General features: G+C 41.0%; 1 protein-coding gene across 2 annotated transcripts in view; it reads right to left on the bottom strand.

Annotated features, from left to right (window-relative positions):
* The window catches only part of AOAH (acyloxyacyl hydrolase), a 163,846-nt gene that overhangs the window by 33,485 nt on the left and 106,815 nt on the right, over positions 1 to 23,546 (bottom strand). For both annotated transcript variants that reach the window (XM_057732690.1, XM_057732692.1), the window contains one exon: positions 15,733 to 15,815. In XM_057732690.1, the coding sequence (XP_057588673.1) occupies positions 15,733 to 15,815 (83 nt within the window). The remainder of the gene's footprint in view (positions 1 to 15,732; positions 15,816 to 23,546) is intronic.

Here is a 23,546-nt window from a genome sequence, read left to right as displayed (position 1 = left end):
TTGCTTCCATGTTGTGACTATTGTAAATAATGCTGCAATAAACATTGTGGTACATATGTCTTTTTGAACTATGGTTTTCTCTGGGTGTATGCCCAGTAGTGGGATTGCTGGGTCACATGGTAGTTCTATTTTTAGTTTTTAAAGGAACCTCCATACTGTTCTCCATAGTGGCTGTACCAATTTACATTCCCACCAACAGTGCAGGAGGGCTCCCTTTTCTCCACACCCTCTCCAGCATTTATTGTTTCTAGATTTTTTGATGATGGAACCCTTCTGAAATGAAACTGAGCTATTTGTAGTGAGGTGGATGGACCTAGAGTCTGTCATACAGAGTGAATCAGAAAGAGAAAAATACCGTATGCTAATGCACGTATATGGAATCTAGAAAAATGGTACTGATGAACCTAGCGGCAAGGCAGGAATAGAGATGCAGATGTAGAGAACGGACTTGAGGACACGGTGGGGGGGAGGGGAAGCTGGGATGTAGTGAGAGAGTAGCTTTGACATATACACAATACCAAATGTAAAATAGATAGGTAGTGGGAAGCTGCTACAGAGCACAGGGAGATCAGCTCGATGCTTTCTGAAGACCTAAAGGAGTGGGATGGGGAGGGTGGGAGAGCATATGGGGATATATGTATACATACAGCTGATTCACTTTGTTGTACAGCAGAAACTAACACAATACTGTAAAGCAATTATACTCCAATAAAGATGAAAAACAAAAAACAAAAACAACCATCTGACCATGCGGAGACTGCCTCCTTTTCCACATAGAACTAGATGCAAGCTGTAAGGGCAGCACTGATGTTCTCTTGGCTGATTCAGGAATGTTAGTACAATAAAGGAATATCACTTTATTTCCTCTCTTATTGTGGTAAAATATACAACACATAAACATAAACACTTTAACCCCTTTTGAGTGTGCAATTCAGCGACATTAAGTATTGGGCTGGCTGAAAAGTTCGTTCAGGTTTTTTCACAGTATCTTTCAAAAACCCTGAACGAACTTTTTGGCCAGCCCAATACATTCATGTTGTTGTGCAACCATCACCACTACCCATCTCCAGAATTTTTTCCATCTTCCCAAATTGAAGCCCTGTACCCATTAGAGAATACCCCTCTCTCAGTCTCTGATAATACTATTCTACTTTCTGTCAGTATACATGTAACTACTCTGGGTACTTCGCATAAGTGGAATTGTACCACATTCGTCTTTTTGTGTCTGGCTTATTTCATTTAGCATAACGTCCTCAAAGTGCTTCCATTTGTAGCATGTGTCAGAATTTCCTCCCTTTTAAAGACTGAGTAACATTCCATTGTATGTACATATCACATTTTGTTTGTCCATTCATCTGTTGATGGGCATTTGGGTTGCTTCTACCTTTTGCTATGGTGAATGTTCTGCTATGAACATTAGTGTGCAAGTATCTGTTTAGGTCCCTACTTTCAGTTCTTTTAGGTAATTGAAATAGTTGGACCATATGGTAATGCTATGTTTAATTTTTTTGAGGAATCGCCATACTGTCTTTGTTTCCTTTTCGCCGTGAGGTGGGGTAGTACGAAACATGCACGTGGACATACAAATTAAAGGCAGTCAGTCCATCTCAGCATGCATGCGTTCATTCACCCTCTCCACTCACTTGCTGAGCACTTGCCATGTGCCTGACACATAGTAGGGAATCAGCAGATGCGTGGGACACAGCCCCTCTACCTGCGGGTTGGCATCCGCGGGGGCAGACACGTAACGGAGTGCCGGTGGAAGGTTTAATGCAAATCCAAACCCAGAAAACGCAATGCGATTTGAGCCTAGTATGTCTTCCCAGAGAAGGTGCCAGACTTCACAGCACCGAGCGACCCACGGAGAGACGCACAGTATTTCTGGGTGTGCGATGGCTCCTCTTGTTCCCGAGAAGGAAGGGAAGGAGCGTAGCCCTTGGGAGCCTGCGGTGGCTCCCTCCTGTCATCAGCCGGGCCCTTCATTCCGTGCCAGCCCGGGGACTCTCAGCGGCCCATTTTCAGTAAGATCATAAAGCAGAAGGTGTTTAATTCTCACTCTTTGATTTTTCTCTTAATGAGACATGAAAACGAATGAAAGCTCAAGCCATGAGTGGGAAAAAAAAATGAAAGGACCAGGTCAGGCCAATAATTTCCCTCATTATCCAGAGCACAACTGGGAACGTGAGGTGCGGAGCCCCCACAGAGCTGGAGGAAAATGGAAATGAAAGCCTGTCACGGCATGCCACACGGGCGCCCCCTGCCCGGGCCCACACCCCCACATCCCTCTGCTGCTCAGGACAAAGATGGCGGGCCAGGGGCACCGGCTTGCCGCGGATTTAAAAGCAGCCATGACAAACGTCCACCCAAGGAGAGAGGAAGTGCCCATATGTTTATTTTTTCCTGGTGGGTGTTTATAACAGGAGCACAGAATTTTATTCTCTCCAAAGTTGTGGCACCTTCCGTAATTTCCATTTCCTTTTGGAAACCTCAGTTTTATGAGATTACGTAATGAGTTTACATAATTCCCAAGTCACTTCCCCTTCTTAGTCCCCCCTTCCTGTTGTTCTGCTATCCCTTTGCCAGCCCCATCACCATTTACTGTCTCTCCCCCTCCCAAGCCCTATTTTCTCTCTCCTCCTGTATATAGACTTCCTCTTGGCTGCTGATTTTGTTGCTGCTGCTGCTACGATTACAGAAAATACTTAGTAAAGCAGTTGGAACTGGAAGGTGTGAGCAGGAGAGAAAGCTCCTAGCCTGTAGGATGTGAGAAAGCAAGGTGAGCATTTGAAGAACTGGCGCTACCCATAAGAGGTCCATACCTGGTCTCTACAATGATCGTTCAGAGAAATGGAAAAGTTTTGACTATGAAATAGGGACATTTATTTATTTGTCAAGGTGATCCAATGGAGAATCTACCTGTCCTCAATTAGGAAAGAACAGAGTCCTTATTGGTCACAAAAGTCTGAATTCTGGCTCGTTCAGTCCCTTTTAAATAAGACATAGTGCTTTGCAAGTACAGAAGGGTTTCCCATAATCTCAGCATTTACTGCTTTCATGAGTAAATTTTAACTTACATTTCCACTGCTGGATCAGTGTTGACCACAGCAGCAAGTTCTTCATATTCTGGACATTTGAGTCAACTGGTAAGACACTCTTAATGGTCTTCTAAGTGAGCCTGTAATTTTTTGTTTCTGTGCCTGGCCCAGAGTAAGTGCTCAGTCTCAACTTCTTCATGGAAAGAGATGGGGTATATGATATATAGTGTAATAGGCTTTCATAAATTAATTCATTCAGCAACATTTATTGAGTGCTTACTATGTGCCAGGCATTGTAATAGATGCTGGGAACACATCAGTAAATACAAAAGATATTGTCCCTATTCTTATAAAGCTTAAAGTTGTTAATAAGTAATGAACATCAAGTGTTAGGGATTCCAAGGAGCCCTGAAGAAGCGGTGAAGCTGAGTATGGAAAGAAAAGTAGGTGTTTCTTCACTTGAAGTCCTAAGAGAAGAACTTGGTAGCTAATGCCCTATAAAATACCTGATGATTTCCACACATGACTCAGAAACAAATCTCTAGTTTAGTGCCATCTTTGTTATAATTCTCTCAATAGGACAGGGGCATAATCCAGGTTTCGAGTCCTGAAGATTATATAATTTGGAGGACCTTCTTTAAGGAAAAGAACACAAAGCACAAAAATGAGACCTGATCTAAAGAGAAGCCAGGGTGGAAAGAGACAAAAGCCTTAATCAATTGTGGTTAAATATCTCAAGTTGGTAAATCCATATGGTCACCAGACAAGTGAGGCTACAGCCTCACTAGCCCTATAACTCTGCCTCTTGGCAATCTGTAGATGTCAAGTATAAAGTCTTGGAGCATCAGTGCTGGGTGGGACCTTTGACAGCATGCAATCAGGTAGCCCACTTTACAGAGGAGGCCCAGAGAGGAAAGAGACTTGCTCAAGGTCTAAGCAGCATCTCAGCTCGTAACCCATTTCGGGTACCAATTTCATGACAGACATTAGTAATGACTGAAATAGATGATTTCAGCTCTTATATGAGAATATGAATTTACAAGATCTAATTCTTATACGCGAACTTGTAAAAAGGACCACGAGGTGTATTTTACAACCACTGCTGTAAAGTTTTTTGTCAGATAGTTCCAACATCTGACATCTGTTAGTTTTCTTTTCCCACGTGAGTTGAGATTTTTCTGGTTCCTTGTATGCTGAGTCATTTTGGATTTTATCCTGGGCATCTTGGGTATTAGAAGACTCTGAGCCTTGCACTTTTGTCTTATTAGGCAATCTACCCAGTTAGGTTCAGGTGGCAAGTTCTAACCAGCCTTCTGGTTATGATTTCAATGTCAGTTCCACTCTCAAAGCCTCTGTAGTAGTCTGATTTGTCTCATGTCTGTGCCACTGAGTGGTCATTCTGGGACCTGGGCAGCGGTCTATGTTCAAGTTGAATTCTCAGAGTCTTTGGTATGCAGTTAAGGATCAGATCCATGCATGTGTGGCTCAAGAGGAAGCCCAGGGGTTCATACACAACTTTCTGATGTTGCTTTCCCAAGCTCCTCCCTCTCTAGGAGCTCATCGGTCCTTTCTAGTTCCTTGGGGTTCCCCTTTGATCCTTAAGCCCCAACGTTCATTCCCCTACTCTCCTATGTGCTTCTCACCAATTAACTAGAGATGAGAGGCCAGGGTGAGAAAATAAGCAATAAGGGATGTGCCCCACCCTCCTGGGAGCACAGCTCTTCTAACTAGAAAAGCTGTCCCCCACCCAGAATTCTAGGCACCTCCTCACTGCTGCTCTGTCACTGGAAGAGACTTCTTTCCCATTGCTAGAGTGAGAATTAGAGGGTTTCTTCTGATGCCATCTCTGCGTGCCACTGTCCTCTTCTGGGTTTTGGGCAGCACTGAGTCTAGGTTGGGAGATATCAGAGGACAACAAAACGCCAACCTCACTGCTGGTTTGGCTGAACTCCTCATTTCTGGTTTCCTTCTTCAGTTGGCTACTATTTACTTTCCAGAGTCCTCCAATACCTTTTCCATATATTCTGTCCAGGTTTTATAGCTGCATTCGGTGGGACAGACAGGGTGGAGTCTGCTTACTCCATTATACGTGGAACCAGAAACCTGAATGCATTACAGAGAGTATAAATCGCTCGTGAAAAATGTGGTGTCATACACTGACCTAAAATAAATCTAATAATGTCACTTAACTCATTATATTTTAAATAATGCAGATTTTGCTTATAAATTTAGGAAGCATTTTGAAGAGCACGATTAGTATAATCCAGTTAAAAAATCAGCCATGAGAAATTTAAATTCCTTTTTTTCTCTAAAAATGTTTGCTTGTAAAAAGCAGAAATATTCAGACTAATACACTGACCTTCAGCTCAAAATACTAGGCACTTAATAATTGTTTGTTGTGGCAATTTCTGATGGTGTTTCTATTACTGAAAGTGCTTTCAAATTCACAGGTGTGGTTCTGAAATTCTGTGACAAACTAGATAAATGATTCCCCCAAACATATATTTTTAAAAGAATATAATAGCCTTTCCAGAGCGGCTCTAATCTACCTCCTAGTCTCAAAATTTGGCATAGCTTCACAAGTATCCTTCAGCCATGCTGAACTTGTCTCTCCTTCTTCCCCAAAGATATTTTGCCCTTGGAGCATCTATGTACTGAGTCACCATCTCCCCATGGGTTTTGGATTCCTACTTTTTTCTGCAAGGCTCTCTGTTCAAATGTATCTTCTCTGAAGTTTTCCTCTCCTTCTCCAGGCAGAGTTAAATGTCTCTCACCTCCAGAGGCCTCAACCTACCTCATTTTAGTGTCATTTTTACAAGAACCATAATTGTTTCCTTTTTTGTCTCTCTTTTCTGTTTACTTATGATCTCCTGGAAGGCAGAGACTTTGTCTTGTTCACCTTTCTGTTTCTAGCATCTATTGCAATATTGGAGAGGAAACAGACGGAATGGTGGGGCAGAATCAAATGGAAAATGAGGGGAAGGGAAGTAAAAGAGAAGACCAGAGGTAAAAGGCACATCCCAAGATGCTTTGAAACTGACAAAAAACTGGCAAGTTCCTTCAAACTATCAACAGGAGTAACAGTGAACTTTCCCTATGACGTTCTTTATCTCAAGTCCTAAACAAAAGGGATCAATTGAAAGGAGACCCCTTAGGACTTCAGGAGCCCTTGCCATTAACAATTACATACAAATGTGTAAGATATTTGCTTCTGAATTTGCCCTCTGCAGGTGTGCTGATTCAAGAGGTACAGGATGAGAATCTTGACCTAACAGAAGAACCAAAAGCATACACTCTTCATATTATAATTGCTGTCAGATGCCCTGCTCCTACTTAGATGAATTTCATGGAACAAGCATAAGGCAGGAAGGGCTGCATAGATAAATCCTAAGAAATAGTCCCCCCGGAATCAAAATGTCTCCATTCTTTAATGATTCTTTGAAATTCCAGAAAGTATTAAAAATTGGAATGACGTCCTCTAATAAAAGGAGGGAAATGTGTCCCTCTGCTTAAAATGTGTCACACTGAAAGGCTTCTCTTTCAAAAGTTTCTATTACAATTAAACATCGTATCTTGGAGATACTTTTGGTCTTTGAGAGAGAGAACAAGTTTTGATGCCTGTAGCCCTATAGTGTATCTGTAAGCATCTGCATTTGTCTCAAGCATCTCAAAAACTGGTATTAAAATATTTCTTTGTTGTTGTGACCACACTGAATCATGGCTCTCAAACAGAAATGTCCTAGTTGTCTTGCTATAAATAATTTCTCTTATCTCCTCTCACCATCTTGGGTTGAGACCAAATATTCTACCCAGTGGTTAGGTTCACCAAATAATTACTGGGGGCCTATTTCTGTTTGGCAAAGGTGACTTCTTTGCTTCTTCCAATACTGTGGCTTTAAAAAATTGTCTTGAAATTTTCATTTTGAAATTATTTCCAAAAGTCAAAATATTTTACAAAAAGTTGCAAAAATACAACAAAGGGTTTGCACATACCCTTTCATCCAGATTCCCTAAATGTGAACGTCTTTCATAATCATAGTACAGTGATTAAAATCAGGAAATTCACATTGGTACGATATATTGTCTACAGACCCGATTCAAATTTTACTAATTGTGCCACAAATGACCAGGGCCAGGATCCAATTCAGGATCACATGTTGTGTTTAGTTTCATGTCTCTTTAGCCAATCTGGGCTGATTCCTTAGTCTTTCTTTGCCTTTTATGACCTTGACACTTTTGCAGGGTACTGGCCAATTATTTTACAGAATGTCCTTCAATTTGTGTTTGTCTTATGTTTCTTCATGATTTAATTCAGGTTATGACTGAATACAGGCAAGACTACAGTAGCAGTTGCTCAGTTAAAGGTACAAACCCTTTTTTTCTTCTAATACAGAGATCTTAGGGGATGGGAGGGTGTATAATAATAATAAGCTCTTGTATGAATAATTGAATTCAGCTAAGCCTGGATTAATACTCATTTGTAGTTTTTCTCTTCATCCTTCTTTTACTTTTTCCTTGCCTCTTTTCCTTTCTGAGAGGACCACTTTTGATAAAGAAGGCTGACACAGAATGCCGGATCAAGGTATCTAAGTCTGATATTTAGCTGCATCCAGGGCAGGTATTGGTTGTCCTAGACAGCAAGATGGTGGCTTTAGAGGCTAGAATCCAAAAGGGGGACAGTGTGGCATGATGGGGAGCAGGGACAGACATGTTCTGGTGTATCTGGTAGGAGACAGACACGAGTTTCCACTCTTCCAAGCTAATGGTCCTTGGGCAATTTAACTTTTCTGAGCCTCAGTTTTCACATCTGTAAAATAGGGTTGCTGTGTGGCTTGAATGGAGATAGAGCATGTAAAGTACTTAGCATAATGCCTAGCTTAGAGAATGCACTTTCTATGGACTGAATATTTGTTTCCTTCCAAAATTCATACACTGAAATCTAATTCCTATTGTGATGGTATTTGGAGATGGGGCTTTTGAGAGGTGATCAGATTGTGAGGATATTGTGCCCTTATAGGAAAAAATGTCCTTCTAAGAAGAAGCCAGAGAACTGGCTCGCTCTCCTTCTGCCATGTCTTCAGGGGATGCAACGAGAAGTCAGCAGTTTGCAAACTGGAAGAGGACCCTCACCAGAGTCTGCCCATGCAGGTCCCCTGATCTCAGACTTCCAGCCTCCAGACCTGGGAGAAATACACTTCTCTTTATATACTACCTACTCTATGGTACCTTGTTAAAGCAATCTGAACTAAGTAAGCAGTACTAAACATTAGCTAAAGTCTATAAAAGTAATAATAACAATAGTAACTCAAACCACTCTCCAGCTGAATCTGCCCATCCTGTTAACTGATACCCTGGAAGACGGTGCCCTGACCACCAGTCTTTGGCAGCATTCATGGATGAAAGACCATTAGCTGCCTGGGGACTGGAAGGATGTCAACCTGTTCCTTCTGGCTTGGAGTAAGCCCTGAATAGTGGTGTCTCTGTGCCCAAGACAAGCTCCTTTGACAGTTCTTGGGCTTGTTAAGGAACCAAAATCCTCTCGATCAGGTCTAAGTAAAGGAGCAGGATGGATTTCTTCCCCATGTCTACTCTTGTTAGAACATTTCCCAGAGGCAGCTTCTGTCCTTCTGCTGGATGCCCAGGACCTGGTCAAGTCTTTGAAGCTATTCCTCAGTTTCGCACCTTCTGACATGTTGTGCATCGAAGTACTAGTTCACTTTCCTGAGAATATTTGCTGACCATTATACTTGGGACAGGATTGAACTCTCAAACAGCCACAGGAAAATCCATGTGTGAAGGGAGCAGAGAAGAACTGTGGCCAAACACACAGCACATAATTCACCTGAAGGGGAGGCCACTACTTAGCACCAACCCGTGGTTGCCAGGCAGAGTGTGGCTGTGTTGCCAGAGCGACTGAAGATAAATAGGAAATTGGACTTTTATGTAAAAGCTCTTGATTTTTAAATATCAGCAATAAACTGTATTAAAAAACAAATAATAAAATAAAACAAACATGGAGTGAGCCAGAGGATTGCCAGTCTAAGATGCTCTAATTTAGAGTGTCTAAATCGTAGAGCTTGGATGGATGTTGATTATAAGGTTTAAGTCCTTTATTTTAGGGAAACTGAGGCTCAGAATATGGAAGGGCTCACTGAGGTAATAGAGCCAGCCAGTGAGGGGTCAGGACTTGAACATAGTCTAGGTATGCATTAGCATTTAGTCTTTTTAGTCTTTTTATCCTCTGTGTCTATGACAGTGACTGGCACTCAGAAATAACTGTAGAATTAATGAAGGCATGAAGGACCAGTCTGATGAAATTGGGGCTCACCTCTCCTGATCTTTCACTGGAGAGCATCAAGAGAGTTGCATTATCTTGTGGGGTATGAATAAGGTGGTCTTCTTTCTCATGTGATTTACATGTGAATCACATGTGGTTCATCTTTGAGCTGTCATGTGTAGGAGGAACAATCCAAGAGTCATGAGAAGGAGCCCTGAGCTGGCCTCACAGTTGTCATGGACACAGCTCCCGCATCATGTAGAACTCCCCTCTCCTCTTCCACCTCCTCCCCTCACTCTGATTCTGCTCCAAGGCCTCCTCTTCAATTTGCTTTAGAAACTCTTCCCTTACCCCTTCGCTGCCTGACTTTCTCCTTTCCTCCCCATCCCACCCACTTAGCCTTCCTAAGACTTTATCCTGTAGATGGTCTGAATATGAATACCACATGCTGCCCTGAATGTTGCCCCCATTTTCCTAGTGTCTCCAGGTCTGTCAGATTCTCTCCCATTCTCCAGATGGTTTAACCAAAGGCTAAACAAGGGAACCAGCAAGATGAAGTTTTTTGGGGGGTGTGAGGGATGGAGGGTGGGTAGAGAAGATGTTCAAGATCGAATTTGGTTTGTGGCAAGGGGACCGGGGTGGGGCTGGGTAGGTGAGGCTGCAAGCACATGCACTTTCACAAATGTTAAAATTCTCCCTTTTTCTTATCTATATACTTGCAATTAGTCCCTTGCTCCCCACTCTCCCACTAAGTGGGTGAGCATATGGGTACACAGAGCGGGGCAACCTCTCACTGTATGGATGGCCGCCTCCAAGAACACGTGCTCTTCAGCACTTCCGACTTTCTGAAAACAAAACAACCCCAAGGTTTTGCCAAACTTGCAAAAAAAAAAAAAAAAAAAAAAATGAGGAAGGCTGCCAGCAAAAAAGACATTCTATTTCAAGTTAGTAAAGTCCTGTTTGCAACCTGTAAAGAGATCCTTGGTGCAGCCCCTAAGCCAGTCAAAGCGCCCTCCTCTGCAGGCTGCGTGGCCAAGGAGACTTAGGGCTGGGATTTGCTTGTTTCTTAAAGTGGATGAGTCTTGTTTACTTTAGAAGTAGATGCCTTATGAATTTTTATTTACTTTAAAATACATATTGATATTGAACCTCATGTTAACATTTGTTTTTCTTCTACACTTTATTTTAGATGAAGCATAATCTTGTCACTCGTGGTTTTTGCCCACCATGGAGGGATTCAGGTTGGCAAAAGATTACTGTGTGTGCTTTTCTTCTCTTCAAAGGTTAAGCATAATTCCTGAGAGTTATTTAGTTAAAAAAAAAAAGTGTGTCGGGTTGACAAGTCCCTGCTACGTGCAGCAGAGGCTGCGCTCAGGGCTGGGGGTACATATTTGGTTCCTATGCCGCTCACCCTCACCATCAGACTGGGAAGCCAGACTTAAAGCAAATGACTCAGCTACAAAAAAGGAAATGCAACAACGCAGGCAGGGATAAAGGGCTTCACGGAGGGCTGAATAAAAGCTAATATTTACTGAGTCCTCCCTGAGCATGAGGCCCGAGGTCCGAGACCTGTGATGAGGTCCCAAAGGCTGGAACATGCAGCACGGGTACAGGAGGTGATTTGGGGTCCACAGCTGAATTCTGACTGGCATCCACGCTTGAAGCTCTAGTCTCTGAGGGGTGATCTTTGCTGGGGAGAAGGTGGAAGCCCTCATCGCGCAACCAGCCAGGGCTTGTTCTCCAGCCCCTTCCATCCACAGCTCCCGTCTCTTGCCCTGCCCATCCTTAGGGGTCCTCCACTGCCCCACCCTCAGCTCTTACACCCTCACCTTAACCCTGCCCTTGCCTGTTGTCTCCTCCAGCCTCTCTAGGGGAGCCCCGAGCCTGCCTCCCAGGCTGCACCCACCTCCCATTCCCCAGGGCTCCCTCTGCAGTCCCCTCACTTCTTCTCTATCACTCACCCCAGCTCCCCTCTGTCAACCTTCTACTTGCCATCTACCAGTTTCCATCACTGCCGCCTCCTATCTCTAGCCCAGCTTTTTCCTCCCAGAGGACGCCCCCTTCTTTCTGACAGATTCTCTAGGTGGGGCTGGCTGCCCCTCACCCATCCTCACTACTTCCTGCTTGCTACGGTCCCCAGGGGCCAGGAAACGCAATGCTAGACGCCTCTCTTTCTTCCCTTGAACTCTGGGAGCCACAGGCTTTCCCATCATGGACATGTGTCTTTTAAATTAATTTTTGATTTTTCTTTCTTTTTTTTTAAGCTCTTTATTGGAATATAATTGCTTTACACTCTTGTACCAGTTTTTGAGGTACACCAAAGTGAATCAGCTGTATTTATATATATAAATCCCCATATCCCCTCCCTCCTGCAACTCCCTCCCACCCTCCGTGTCCTGGCCCTCTAAGGCATCACCCATCATCAAGTTGATCTCCCTTTGTTATACAGCAACTTCCCACTAGCTATCTATGTTACATTTGGTAGCGTATATATGTCTATGCTACTCTCTCACTTCATCCCAGCTCAAATCTACTTGCTTCTTTAAAAAAATTTATTTTGAAAAAGTGACTGATTTTTTAAAATGCTGAGTAAATAACAGGCAGGTGGTGGGTGGAGTTAGCAACAACGGTGGATGGCCAGGAAGCACTCTATTTCCGCATTCAACCTTACCACAGCCCAGTGAAGTTCAAGTATGCACTGCTATCACCCCCACTTTGCAAAGGGGACCCCATCCGGATTTTGTGATGAATTCCTTCATGTCATGTGATGTAGTTTAAGGCATTGACTTTATTGGGAAAAAGGCAAACTTACAAGGCTAGGTTTGTCCCCTGAACCCCATCATCACACTGAGTTTGGGTGCAACCTTTTCCCCAGGAGAATGGGGTGAAGAATCCCACTGGAGCTGGTTTGTTGTCTAGGCAACCACGAACGAGATCCCGGCATTGCCTTGGGCAATTGTGGTCATTGAACCGTGATCTCCATTTTATAGATGCAGAAATGGACCAGAGAAATATAACGATTTGTCCAAGTCACGCACCAGTTCCAGGGCCTAAATTCAAAACCAGTCTGCTATTTTATGCGCAAAGGGAAAAGATTTTATGAAGCAACAAGGAGGGGAAGGCATCTGCTCTCTGTTCTCTGGGCTTCAGCTTGCATCTCTGAGAAGTAAGGTGGTGCTCTGTGAGGACCCAGCCAACCCCATGGTGTTTTGACCCTCTCCCCCTTCACTGCACCTCCTCCCCCATCCAGGCCACCATATCGGCACGTTAGGAGCTGCAAGGGCTGCTGCAACCCACCTCCTCTGTGGATTGTAAAGAAGGTTTAGCAAGAATCTTGCTGTGCCTAACCTCCCACGTCAATGAATTAATACCCAAATTAAAATGACTTCGACAGTTTACATTTACAAATGCCTTATAATCACTGGCAATGGTTCATGGTAGAGGTATCTACAGAAATTTTTGAGATCTTGCATATAAACCTCAAAAGGAAATTAACTCCTATTACACGATTTGTAAGAAACGCTTTCATGTTCCATTCAACTCTTTCTTCCCTTTTTCCTCTTTCTCTCTCGCTGGTTCTGAAAAATAAGTGTAGCCATAAATATGCAGGCTGTAGAAAGCTGACTTTTTCTATATCTAATAAAAACCTTGGGGAGTAATTGAAATAACTTGGCGCTGGTAGCCAGGTTACATGCTGCATAATATCAAAGGAAAAATCCGTAGTGAGGAGAGGAGCAGAAAACAGGAAAAGTGGCTGGAGAATAAAGCCAGAACATTAAATAATGAGTAACTATGAGAAACGTAAAAAAATTTTTCTTTAGAATTACATCCTTAGAAAAATAGTCAAGAAGCATCTTCAAAGAAGTTATACTAGACAAAGTGTACACTCTCTATATTTCTAAGGATCGTGAATTTAAAGAAAATAAAGGAAATACCACCCCCCTGCTGCAACTCCACCCTGGCATCTATTCATTAGATAAAAGTCTGACAGAAGCCATGGGTTTCAATCAAATTTTGACACGCATGTTTTTTCATGATTAGGATCTCCTCCCATCTCCTTTTTCTCTTTTTACCTTCACAATCTGAATTTTAAAGAAATGCTGTCAAGACAGTGTACCACAAAAAGAGAGATGTCTACTATAAATTGTACCAAGTACTTTTCAGAGAATTTTACTTTGGTCTTTTTGATTTTACAAAAGATGGCTGCATTCATTGTGGGAACAAAGTGACGTTGAGATGACATGTCTGGGTCTTGTGAGAGAGAAATGCTGGTGTTATAGGCACATGGGGAGAGAGCAGCTTCCAGCCTGTGTTTCTGGCCAAATCCTATTCCTTATTCTGCACCCTAACATGTACCCCTGGCTGGGGACCTTGGGCAAATCCTTACTGTTCTTTCTTTTAGTTTCCTTCTAGGTTTTTGTTGTTGTTGTTGTTATTTCTATATAAAAACCAAAATCTGTGGGAAACAGAAATGTAAAAAAAAAAAAAAAAATGAAAGCAATCACTCCTAATTTATCAAACATAATGATTTTGGTGTATTTTCTACCAATTTTCCTATGTATAGCTAGTTTTTTCTTTTCTTTTAAAAATATAGTAGGAATTAAATTATGCCATCCAATTTTATATACTGATTTTTGTTTTGGTGGTGTTTTGTCTTTTTAAATAGAAATATATGGACTTTTAACCCTTATTTTTCTAGAGCTGCGTAATATTCCACACGGGTATTTTTGTGTTCTTTGTTTTTTACAGTCTACACTGACAGAGAGCTTTTGACAGCACTGGAGATGTTTGAATATCTCATCAAAGGAGAAGAGAGAGAGCAACGAGGGGTCAGCATTCACTCTGTGTCTGTGACCATTCTCAGCCAGGTTCGATGACACCTTTCCAATAAACTGTTGGTCACATTCACATGCAGAGAGACAAGGCTGATCTCTTCCTGGGGGTCAATCTCAGACCACAGACCAGTGACTGTATTGTCTTTGTTGGTGTCTGAGTTGAGCGAGACAAGCTGGGTACAGATTCTAGCTCCGCAACTTCCTATTGCTGTGACCTGGACAAGGTTCTTGGTTCTTGCTACGCCTTTGTTTTCTCAGCTGTAACAGTGAAGATATCATTACAAATTCTCAATTCTGAGAAATCTATTTTAACACATTTGATATTGGGTTGAGAGCTGCAATCAATGTGTACATTATCATTTTTCCTTCCTTTTCCCTCCCTTAACAGTCTGCAGAGCTAATACAATCAGTGGTATCTTAGGACTGAAGCAACATAATATGTAATATGTAATAGAATAAATACTTGCTTTATATTTTGTTGAAAGGATTAGGTGGAATATATACATAAATTGTTCTTAGCATTTGGTTAGAGATCAACAATCAGCTATTACTTTATTAGTAAGGAAAAATTGTGTTGTCCTTAGAATAGAACATTTGTTCTGTGTGGAATATGTATCATAAAAAAGACATTATTCATAGGTCATATATTTAGATAAAACCTGTACTGCGTGGAAAATTCCTTAATGCTCTTGTTGATTAGAGACGGCATAGGGATGGCAAATAGGTTTAACTTTATGTGCCAAGTCGAATCTGTTGACGATGATTGTCAGGTGTGCTGTGTTGTGAGCCTCGCTGAGGCAGAATCTGAGTGTAGCAGACAAGAGTGCCAAGGTGGATTAGTAACATCTTCCCCAGGCTTCGGAAGATGGAGTGGCAACACTCACACTAAGTGTTTGCCATCTCTATATTATGTGTCACAAAACATTAGTTGGCAGCTCATTAGGCACCAGCCAGGCCATGGTTTATCAATCAGGAGTTTCATCAAAATCTTGTGGACTGAATTTGGGTCCAAGGTGGGAGATGAGAACCACACAGGAAAGAAACAAGCCCAGAAGACACAGATGTGTGAGAAACATGGGAAGCTGATCGAGACCTGAAAGTTATGACAACACACTCTGAAGACACGTTCCTTTTTAAAATGGCTTTGGGGGATTTCAGCCACAAACTCTTAGTTATTTTTCTTAAAACTCTAACCCCAGTAGAAATGTGGGAGACTTTGCACCACAGGGGAGGGCAGAGTCTTTGCAATGATTTCGCTCAGCGCTTGTTCTGCTAATACTCACTTAGGTCTTGCCTCCTGGCCCTGATGCCCTGCACCTTGGCCTTTCTAGAACTTTGCTAATGGATGACTGAGGCGCCCCCGTGGTCTTTGCCTTAACTGTATCTTGTCCTGTTCTCTTTTGCTGTGGGTAAAGGGCTCTAAACCCTGGGCCCTTCTTTCAAAAAAGGAAGTGGTATTGGAAAGGGAGACTGTTCATTTTATTCTATGTTCATTATAATCTACTTCTCTGCTTTCGCAGTGCTTGTGAAATAAAACCAATCAGTAAAGACACATTGGTGAAAGTTTAAATGGAACGCTACGTACCATTTTTTGCAATATTCTGGTAGTCCCTGTGATTGCAGTGGTTTCTTTTCCGTAAACGAAGGTAAATAGAGTTTTCTTTAATTCTGAAACAAATATATATGTGCATATTTAATGTTAGGACATTCGCACGATCGAGTTAAAAGAAAAATGCTTTTATTGTGATTTTTTAAATGTGAAAATGAACTCAGGAAATCAAATCTCTGCACATTTTCTCTAAACTGTCAGTACATTATTAGGAGTTGTTACAAGAAACAGTTCTACAAATTGGGTTGCACTGATGTGATAAGATTAAACTTTTCCTTATTTTATGAAGACCGCCAGTCATCCCTTTCTGACCTTTTAACCAAGAACTGCTGTTAAGTCTCTTGAGCAATTGGCCATTTTTACCAACTCGGTTATTTTGAAGCTGACCATGTTCCCTTTCTTCTCTTGGTTGTTGTAAAGCTGTGGCAGACACTCCTGTCTTTCAGATCCATTTCAGTTCAGCCATTTTAATAGAAGTTTTAGTAGGACATGTGTCTGCCTTGAATGATAACTGCTTTACTCAGCTTCCCTTGCAGCTAGGAGTGGCCACTTCACTAAATTCTGGACAATAGGTGGAAGTAGAAGTACCCAGTGACAATTTCTGGGAATGTATTGGCAGGAAGCAATTGGCAGGTGACCCTTGCTTAGTCCTTTTCCTCCATTCTGCTGCCTATGATAGGAATGCTGTCATTTTGGACTACGGGGATAAGTTCTACCCTTAGAAAGCAGAAAGATGAGCTGGAAGGGCCCTGGATCCCTGAGGACCAGTGGAGTTGAGCTCCCGTATCAGATCTGGATTGCACATGTGAGAGAAATAAACTCATCTGTCATCTTATTTAAACCGCCTATACGCTGAGTTTCTCTGTTACTTACAGCTGAATCTAATACTAATGGACACAGATTTTAGAGACAAATTTTCAATCAGCATCAGGCTATAATTGCACATATTTTAAGTCACTTTCTTGGCTTCTCTTTGTCCATCTTTGATTTTCTATCTTCTTTTGCCAAACTTTAATTTAAATGTAATTTAATGTTATATTCTCTATACTTTTATAGGCTTCCTAAAATCCCTTTTGCAACAAGACCAGGTATAAACTAATGAATAATAATTAAACTCAGACATATTCCATTATTTCTCAAATGTATTTTATCTTCTTTTCATTATAATAAACTTCATATCTCACAACCTTACACAAATCACCATTTATTTTTAAGTGTTATGTAAGTCTCACTCACTGTATTACAGTGCTTGCCAACTGTCTCAGTGCTTCAGGTTTGGGCATTTGGAATGTGCTGCAAGTAGTGTTCTTTCTAAAGTCTGAGAAAACTAATAATAATAGAAAACAAACTTGTGGTTACCAAAGAGGAAAGAGGGAGGGAGGGATAAATTAGGAGTTTGGGATTAACATGTACACACTACTATATATAAAATAGATAACCAACAAGGACCTACTATTTAGCATAGGGGACTATACTCAATATTTGTAATAACTTATAAGGGAAAAGAATGTGAAAAAGAAACTAAAACAACACTGTAATCAACTATACTTCAGTTAACCACCCCCCCCCCCCCGCCAAAGAAACTACTACTAACATTTCTTAATAGAAGACCAAGGTCTCTGAGCAATATTTGAACTGTGGAATTTTTGCTTTGTGGTAGAGGTTTGAGGTGAGTGATTTATTTTACTCTTTAAAATCAAAGCTACCCAAGCACACAGTTTTAAAAATCAAATTCATTTTATTTGAACAATGTTTATTGAGTCTTACTATGTTCTAGGCACTCTTCAAGGCACCTGGATCATACTGGTAAATGAAAAAGACAAAGATCCCTGCCCCTGTGTTCTTGACATTTTGGCAGGGAAAAAATCCACTAAATATCATGAGCAGGCAAATTATGGGGCATGCTAGAAGACAGTAAATGCTATGGAAAAAAGAGAGGCAGGGGAACTGCCACTTTAGGCTTAGAGTGGTCAGAGCAAGCCTTATTGAAAAGGTGAATGTGAGCAAAGTGGTGAGCCTTACAGAAAAAAACAGTTGAGCTCTTTATGTCTATAAGGCCTGTAGTGATAAACAGCAATCTCACACTCCGTTCCTCCCCATTGCTCCATCCCCTGCAATTAATTTCAGCCTCATTTGGCTAAGTCTTTTCATATTTCCTCTCTTATCTCTAAATAACATACTTTCAAGGCTACTTCTTGATGTTTAGTCTTTGGCATTATCTATTCACTTCCCACCACCAAGAGGAGGATTTAGCTATTCACAGCAGATCTACGATTGCTTTTTCTTCTCTTCACAACTCTTTCGTTTCCCTAGAGTTAATAGCTGCCTTTGTTTCTTTGTTTAATTTTCTTAAGTATTTATCATCAATTCACCCTTAAACCTTTTCACAGTTGTTTGATCTCTTTTTAATATGCTCTGATATATCAGATAGTTTATTAATTTCATCTTCTTCTGGATATCTTTCCTGGATCCTCTTGCCCTCTCACTCTAGCGCACAGCAGATATCCTGGGAGCTCCCTTCTTCATATCGTGGGGATTCTCTTCACTCCTTCCTGACTTGTTAGATATCCTATTTCCTGGAAGACCACATTTTTCTTATTCTTGATGGAGAGTACTTTTAAGTAACGTTTGAAGGTTGTGTGTGAAGTAACATTACTTTTTTTGCATTTGTATGTCTGAAAATGTTTTTCTTTTTGACTTGGTGAGGTGTAGGGTGGTGAGGTTTTGCTGGTGAGGTAGAGGGTGGGCCCAGAAACACAGTTTGCACTGTAAATACAAATACAAATAAGGACTAATAGGACTTGTTGGGGAAAAACTTCAAGTAGAGAAGTAGCATGGTTCACCTGGTCCCTGAACTCTCATAGAAAGGTGTTTTTGACAGGACATAGCTAGACTAGACGCATCTAGCACACCCTAAAAATTTTAAGGAAAAATAGGTTCTGGTGTTTATAAGTTGCTATATAATAGTAATAGTAATAATAATAATAATAAATTTCTGAGATAGGTAATTGTTTTATTGAAAAGAAGTTCCAAATGAGATGAATCAGCTTCTTGCTAAGTACCAGTAGGAAAGAGGAACTAGGTCTCCAGAATTATCAGTTTGCCTCTTGACTGGTGTAGTAGATTTAAGGATGGCCTCATTATCTTTGACAGCCCTACCCTTAAATCTTGGCTGTCTTGTTACTTCTTCGACCGATAAGATATGGTGGAAGTGACACTATGTCAGTTTGGGCCTGGCTTTTAAGATTCCTGGCATCTTTGGTCTCTTGGAGCCCTGGCCACCATCTAAGAAGTCTATCTTTCTGGAGACACCATGTAAAAAGGCCTTACAGGGGAAGCAACCTTACAGTGGAAGCAACCTTACAGTGGACATCACCTATTGATGTCCTTCAATAGGTGAACAGACAAACCATGGTACATTCATATAATGGACTGTTATTCAGGAATAAAGGGAAGTGACTTATCACACCATGAAAAGACATAGAGGAAGCTTAAGTGCATATTGCTAAGTAAAAGAAGCCAATCTGAAAAGGCTACATACTGTGTGATTCCAACTATGTGACATTCTGGAAAAGGCAAAACATGGAGACAGTAAAAAAAATCAGTGGTTTCCAGGGGTTAAGAGGAAGGAGGGGGTATTAATAAGTGGAGGACAGGGGCTTTTTAGGGCAGTGAAACTAATCTGTACGGTACTGTAATGGTAGATATATGTCATTATGCATTTGTCAAAACCCACAGAATGCACAACACAAAGAGTAAACCCTAATGTAAACTATGGACTTCAGTTAAGAATAATGTATCAACCTTGGCTCTTCATTTATAACAAATGTGCCACAGTAACCCAAGATGTTAATAATATGGGGAATTGAAGACGCGAGGGAGTATATGGAAACTCTCAGTACTTTCTGCTCTAATTTTTTTCTGTAAACCTAGAATTGTTCAAAAATTAAAGTTTATAAAAAAAAAAAGCCCTACCTGCAAAGGTTTACCCAGCTAAACCCAGCCTCCTGGTCATCCCTTCTTAGGCACCCCTTCACGTGGGTGAAGCCCTCTTGGACTCTCCAGCCCAGCACTAAGTGAATACTGTCGTGTCCATGGTCAATGTCACATGGAGAGGAAGAATTGGCCAACCAAGCTCTGCCTGAATTCCTGACCTCCTAAACTGTGAGGTATAAAAATGGTTTGTTTTAAGCCATTAAAGTTTGGAGTACTTTTTACACAGCAATAGATATCCAGCATTCTTATAGAATTCTAGGTTAATATCATTTTCCCTCAGAAGTTTGAAGGACTCGATCTGTTGGCTCCTGGCCTCTCAGTGCTGTTGCCTGAAGCTGTTCTGTACCTCAATCCTTTGAGAATCTGCGTAGCATCTGTTCTAAGTGTTCTGAAGCATCATGATGACAGGCTTGGTGTGGTTCTATTTTCATTCAGTGTTAGACACCCTTTCAACCTGGAAATTCATGTCATTCAGTTCTGAGAGGTGTTCTTGAATTGTTCCATTGATGATTTCTACCTTTCTTGGAACTCCTATTATTTGGATATTGGGTCACCTAGACTGGTGGTCTCATTTCCCTGGTTTTTCTGTCCTAGTTTTTATCTCTTTGTCTTTTGTTCTGTTTTCTGGGTAATATCCTCAACTTGGTTTTTCAATATATCTATGAAATTCATCTTATGTCGCTAGTATCATCTCCGAATGATCTTTTTTGGTCTCTGAATATTTCTTTCATTTTGGTATAATGTTTTTATTTCATGAATGTAATATCTCCTCTTATCTTTTTGAAGATACTCATTTTAGTTATTTTTATAAGTAGGATATTAATTAAAGTTAAAAAAATTCCCCCTTAGAGCACTGTCTCTGTTATCTTGTTTTTCTCTTTGTTTTTGTGTTATTTTTCACATTTGAGGTTTTTCTCAGATATCTGATGATCTTGGGTTGTTGGCTTATGTTTAAGAGTGGAAACTAGTTTAAAACTCAAAAGCTGATTACAAAGTGGGCCTGCTGGATGTGACTTGCTGTCCATGGTCCTCACTAGAGGGTAGGCTGGCTGGGCCTTTCTCGGGGAATCCCTGCTGTCAGAGTCTTTGGGGCTTTCCTCTTGGGATGTGCAGATTCCCCAGAGAAGGGTCTTCTAGTCTCCAGCTGGGTTGCCAGCCCTCTGGGGCCGGGGACCTCAGATTCAGCATGCTTGTGTCTTAGGAAGGTGCTCCTACCTGCTTTTGTCTGGTGTCTCCCAGTCCAGAAGCTCTTATGATTTTAGCATCTCCAGAGAAAAAACCATAGTCTTACATCAGAATAAGGGAAGGGAAGAGATCTGAGGATCTAACTACTTCTTCAGCAATCTTTCAACCAATACCCATTTTTAACCTCACTTTCATTTCGAGAGCTACCATATGAAGCCAGTTCCCAGGGCTTTTGGGGTTCTGCAGTGTAGACTGGGTTGCTTCTCAGCTGTCCCTCCTCTTAGTTTAGAATGCAACTTTCCTTTTTTTTTAATTTTTAAAATTTTATTTTTATTTTATTTTTTATTTTTATACATATTTATTAGAGTATAATTGCTTTACAATGTTGTGTTAGTTTCTGCTGTGCAACAAAGTAAATCAACTGTATTTATCCATATGTCCCCATATGCCCTCCCTCTTGACCCTCCCTCCCACCCTCCCCATTCCACCCCTCTAGGTCGTCACAAAGCACCAAGCTGATCTCCCTGTGTTATGTAGCAGCTTCCCACTAGCTATCTATTTTACATTTGGTAGTGTATATATGTCTATGCTACTCTCTCACCACGCCCAGCCTCCCCTTCCCCAACTGTGTCCTCAAGTCCATTCTCTACTTCTGTGTCTTTATTCCTGCCCTATCACTAGGTTCATCAGTACCATGTTTCTAGATTCTGTATATATGCATTAACATATGGTATTTGTTTTTCTCTTTCTGACTTAATTCACTCTGTATGACAGACTCTAGCTCCATCCACTTCACTACAGAAAACTCAGTTTCATTTCTTTTTATGGCTGAGTAGTATTCCATTGTATATATGTGCCACATCTTCTTTATCCATTCATCTGTTGATGGGTATTTAGGTTGCTTCCATGTCCTGGCTATTGTAAATAGTGCTGCAATGAACATTGTGGTACATGTGTCTTTTTGAATTATGGTTTTCTCAGGGTATATGCCCAGTCGTGAAATTGTTAGGTCATATGGTAGTTCTATTTTTAGTTTTTTGAGGAATCTTCATGCTGTTTTCCACAGTAGCTATATCAATTTACATTCCCACCAACAGTGCAGGAAGGTTCCCTTTTCTCCACACCCTCTCCAGCATTTATTGTTTCTAGATTTTTTGATGATGGCCATTCTGACTGATGTGAGGTGATATCTCATGGTGGTTTTGATTTGCATTTCTCTAATAATTAGTTATGTGATGCAACTTTCTTGAATCAACTAAGTCAGTTACCACTTGTCCTTCTACTTTCTGGCTTCCAACATTTTGTGGCTGTTGGCTCTTCGTGTTCTCTTTGTCCTTGTGGACAAATTCATTTACCATCATTTTAGTGGGGTTTCTCAAGGAAGAGAAGTAAATGCTTTGTTCAATCTCTATCTTACCCAGAAGGCTGAAATGAATACTTTATACACTGCATCATTTATGCCCTCTGCCTTGACTATTTTATTATATTTTGAAAAAGCAAATAGGAAATGGACATTAGATCTGAGTTCAATACTAAAATAATTTCACGGTCAATAAAGAGGGGTTAGTTTCCTTTGGGAAAGTAACTGTTACCAATATTTAGCCAGAAATGTATTTTGATAATTCTAAAAATGGAATTTATGTACTGAAATATTATTTTGCTCTTGACCTGATCATGGAGAGTGAGTAGTGTGGATATTAATATTATAGATACAGTTAGTTGCACCTTTCATTACAGAAAGGACATAGAAATCTTTATCAACAGGCGAATAGTTCTATTACTATTTCTGACATAAATAGCATCTAGAATTTAGGGATTAAGATTTTGTAATACTAAATACTAGAAACTATTTCACCTAATCAAAGTTGCTATTTTCTTTCACCCCCATTCTTAATACATAATCTCTGTTACAAATTTCAGGAATTGCATTTCTCACGCAGTGCTCTATCTTAGAGGGATCAATACAATATGTTGAGAAGCTTGTAATACAATATTTGAGATGCCTATAAATTGAGAAGATGGCTTAATAGAAAGTTATTTATATACAAGGTCAGTGGAACTAGTAGAACTTGAATTAATAGGCTAAACTGAGGACACCGTGCACAGTGAGGGTAACTGTGATCACCACTGTGGTTTCAAACCCCCTCCTCTCGCTCCCCTCTCCCTACTTGGACTTAAGTTTCCCATCTGGTCTTTATTTCTCTCTTTTTCCTCTATTGTGCGTCAAAACCCAGTCCAGTGGGTTAGAAAGAGGTGACAGCTTCAGTCCTATAATTTGAGGGGTGCAGAGAAGGAGTGCTTGAAAGTTCCCTTCCTCACACCTTCCCCAGCGTCTAATGTATGGACGTCCTCAGATTAGGAGTAGGTTTAGAGAGTCACCATATTAAGTTCCCAGTTTTATCAGCTCCATCTATTGTAGGGCCTGGGAAGTATAGCCGTTTCACTGAGGACACACTAGTCACATTTATATTTCTAATACCAAAATTCAAAACTAATCTCAGAATGTCTACTAGTTGCTTTCCCCAACAGGGGCGCAGGTAATACAAAAAAAACTTTCTCTGGGAGCCTTCTAATGACCTCCTCACCTCCCCCCCCCAAACTCCATTTCA

This window comes from Hippopotamus amphibius, chromosome 4 (assembly GCF_030028045.1).
Source record: "Hippopotamus amphibius kiboko isolate mHipAmp2 chromosome 4, mHipAmp2.hap2, whole genome shotgun sequence".
Taxonomy (NCBI): Eukaryota; Metazoa; Chordata; class Mammalia; order Artiodactyla; family Hippopotamidae; genus Hippopotamus; species Hippopotamus amphibius.
Note: the sequence above shows the minus strand (reverse complement) of the source record. Positions and strands in the feature narration are given on the sequence as shown.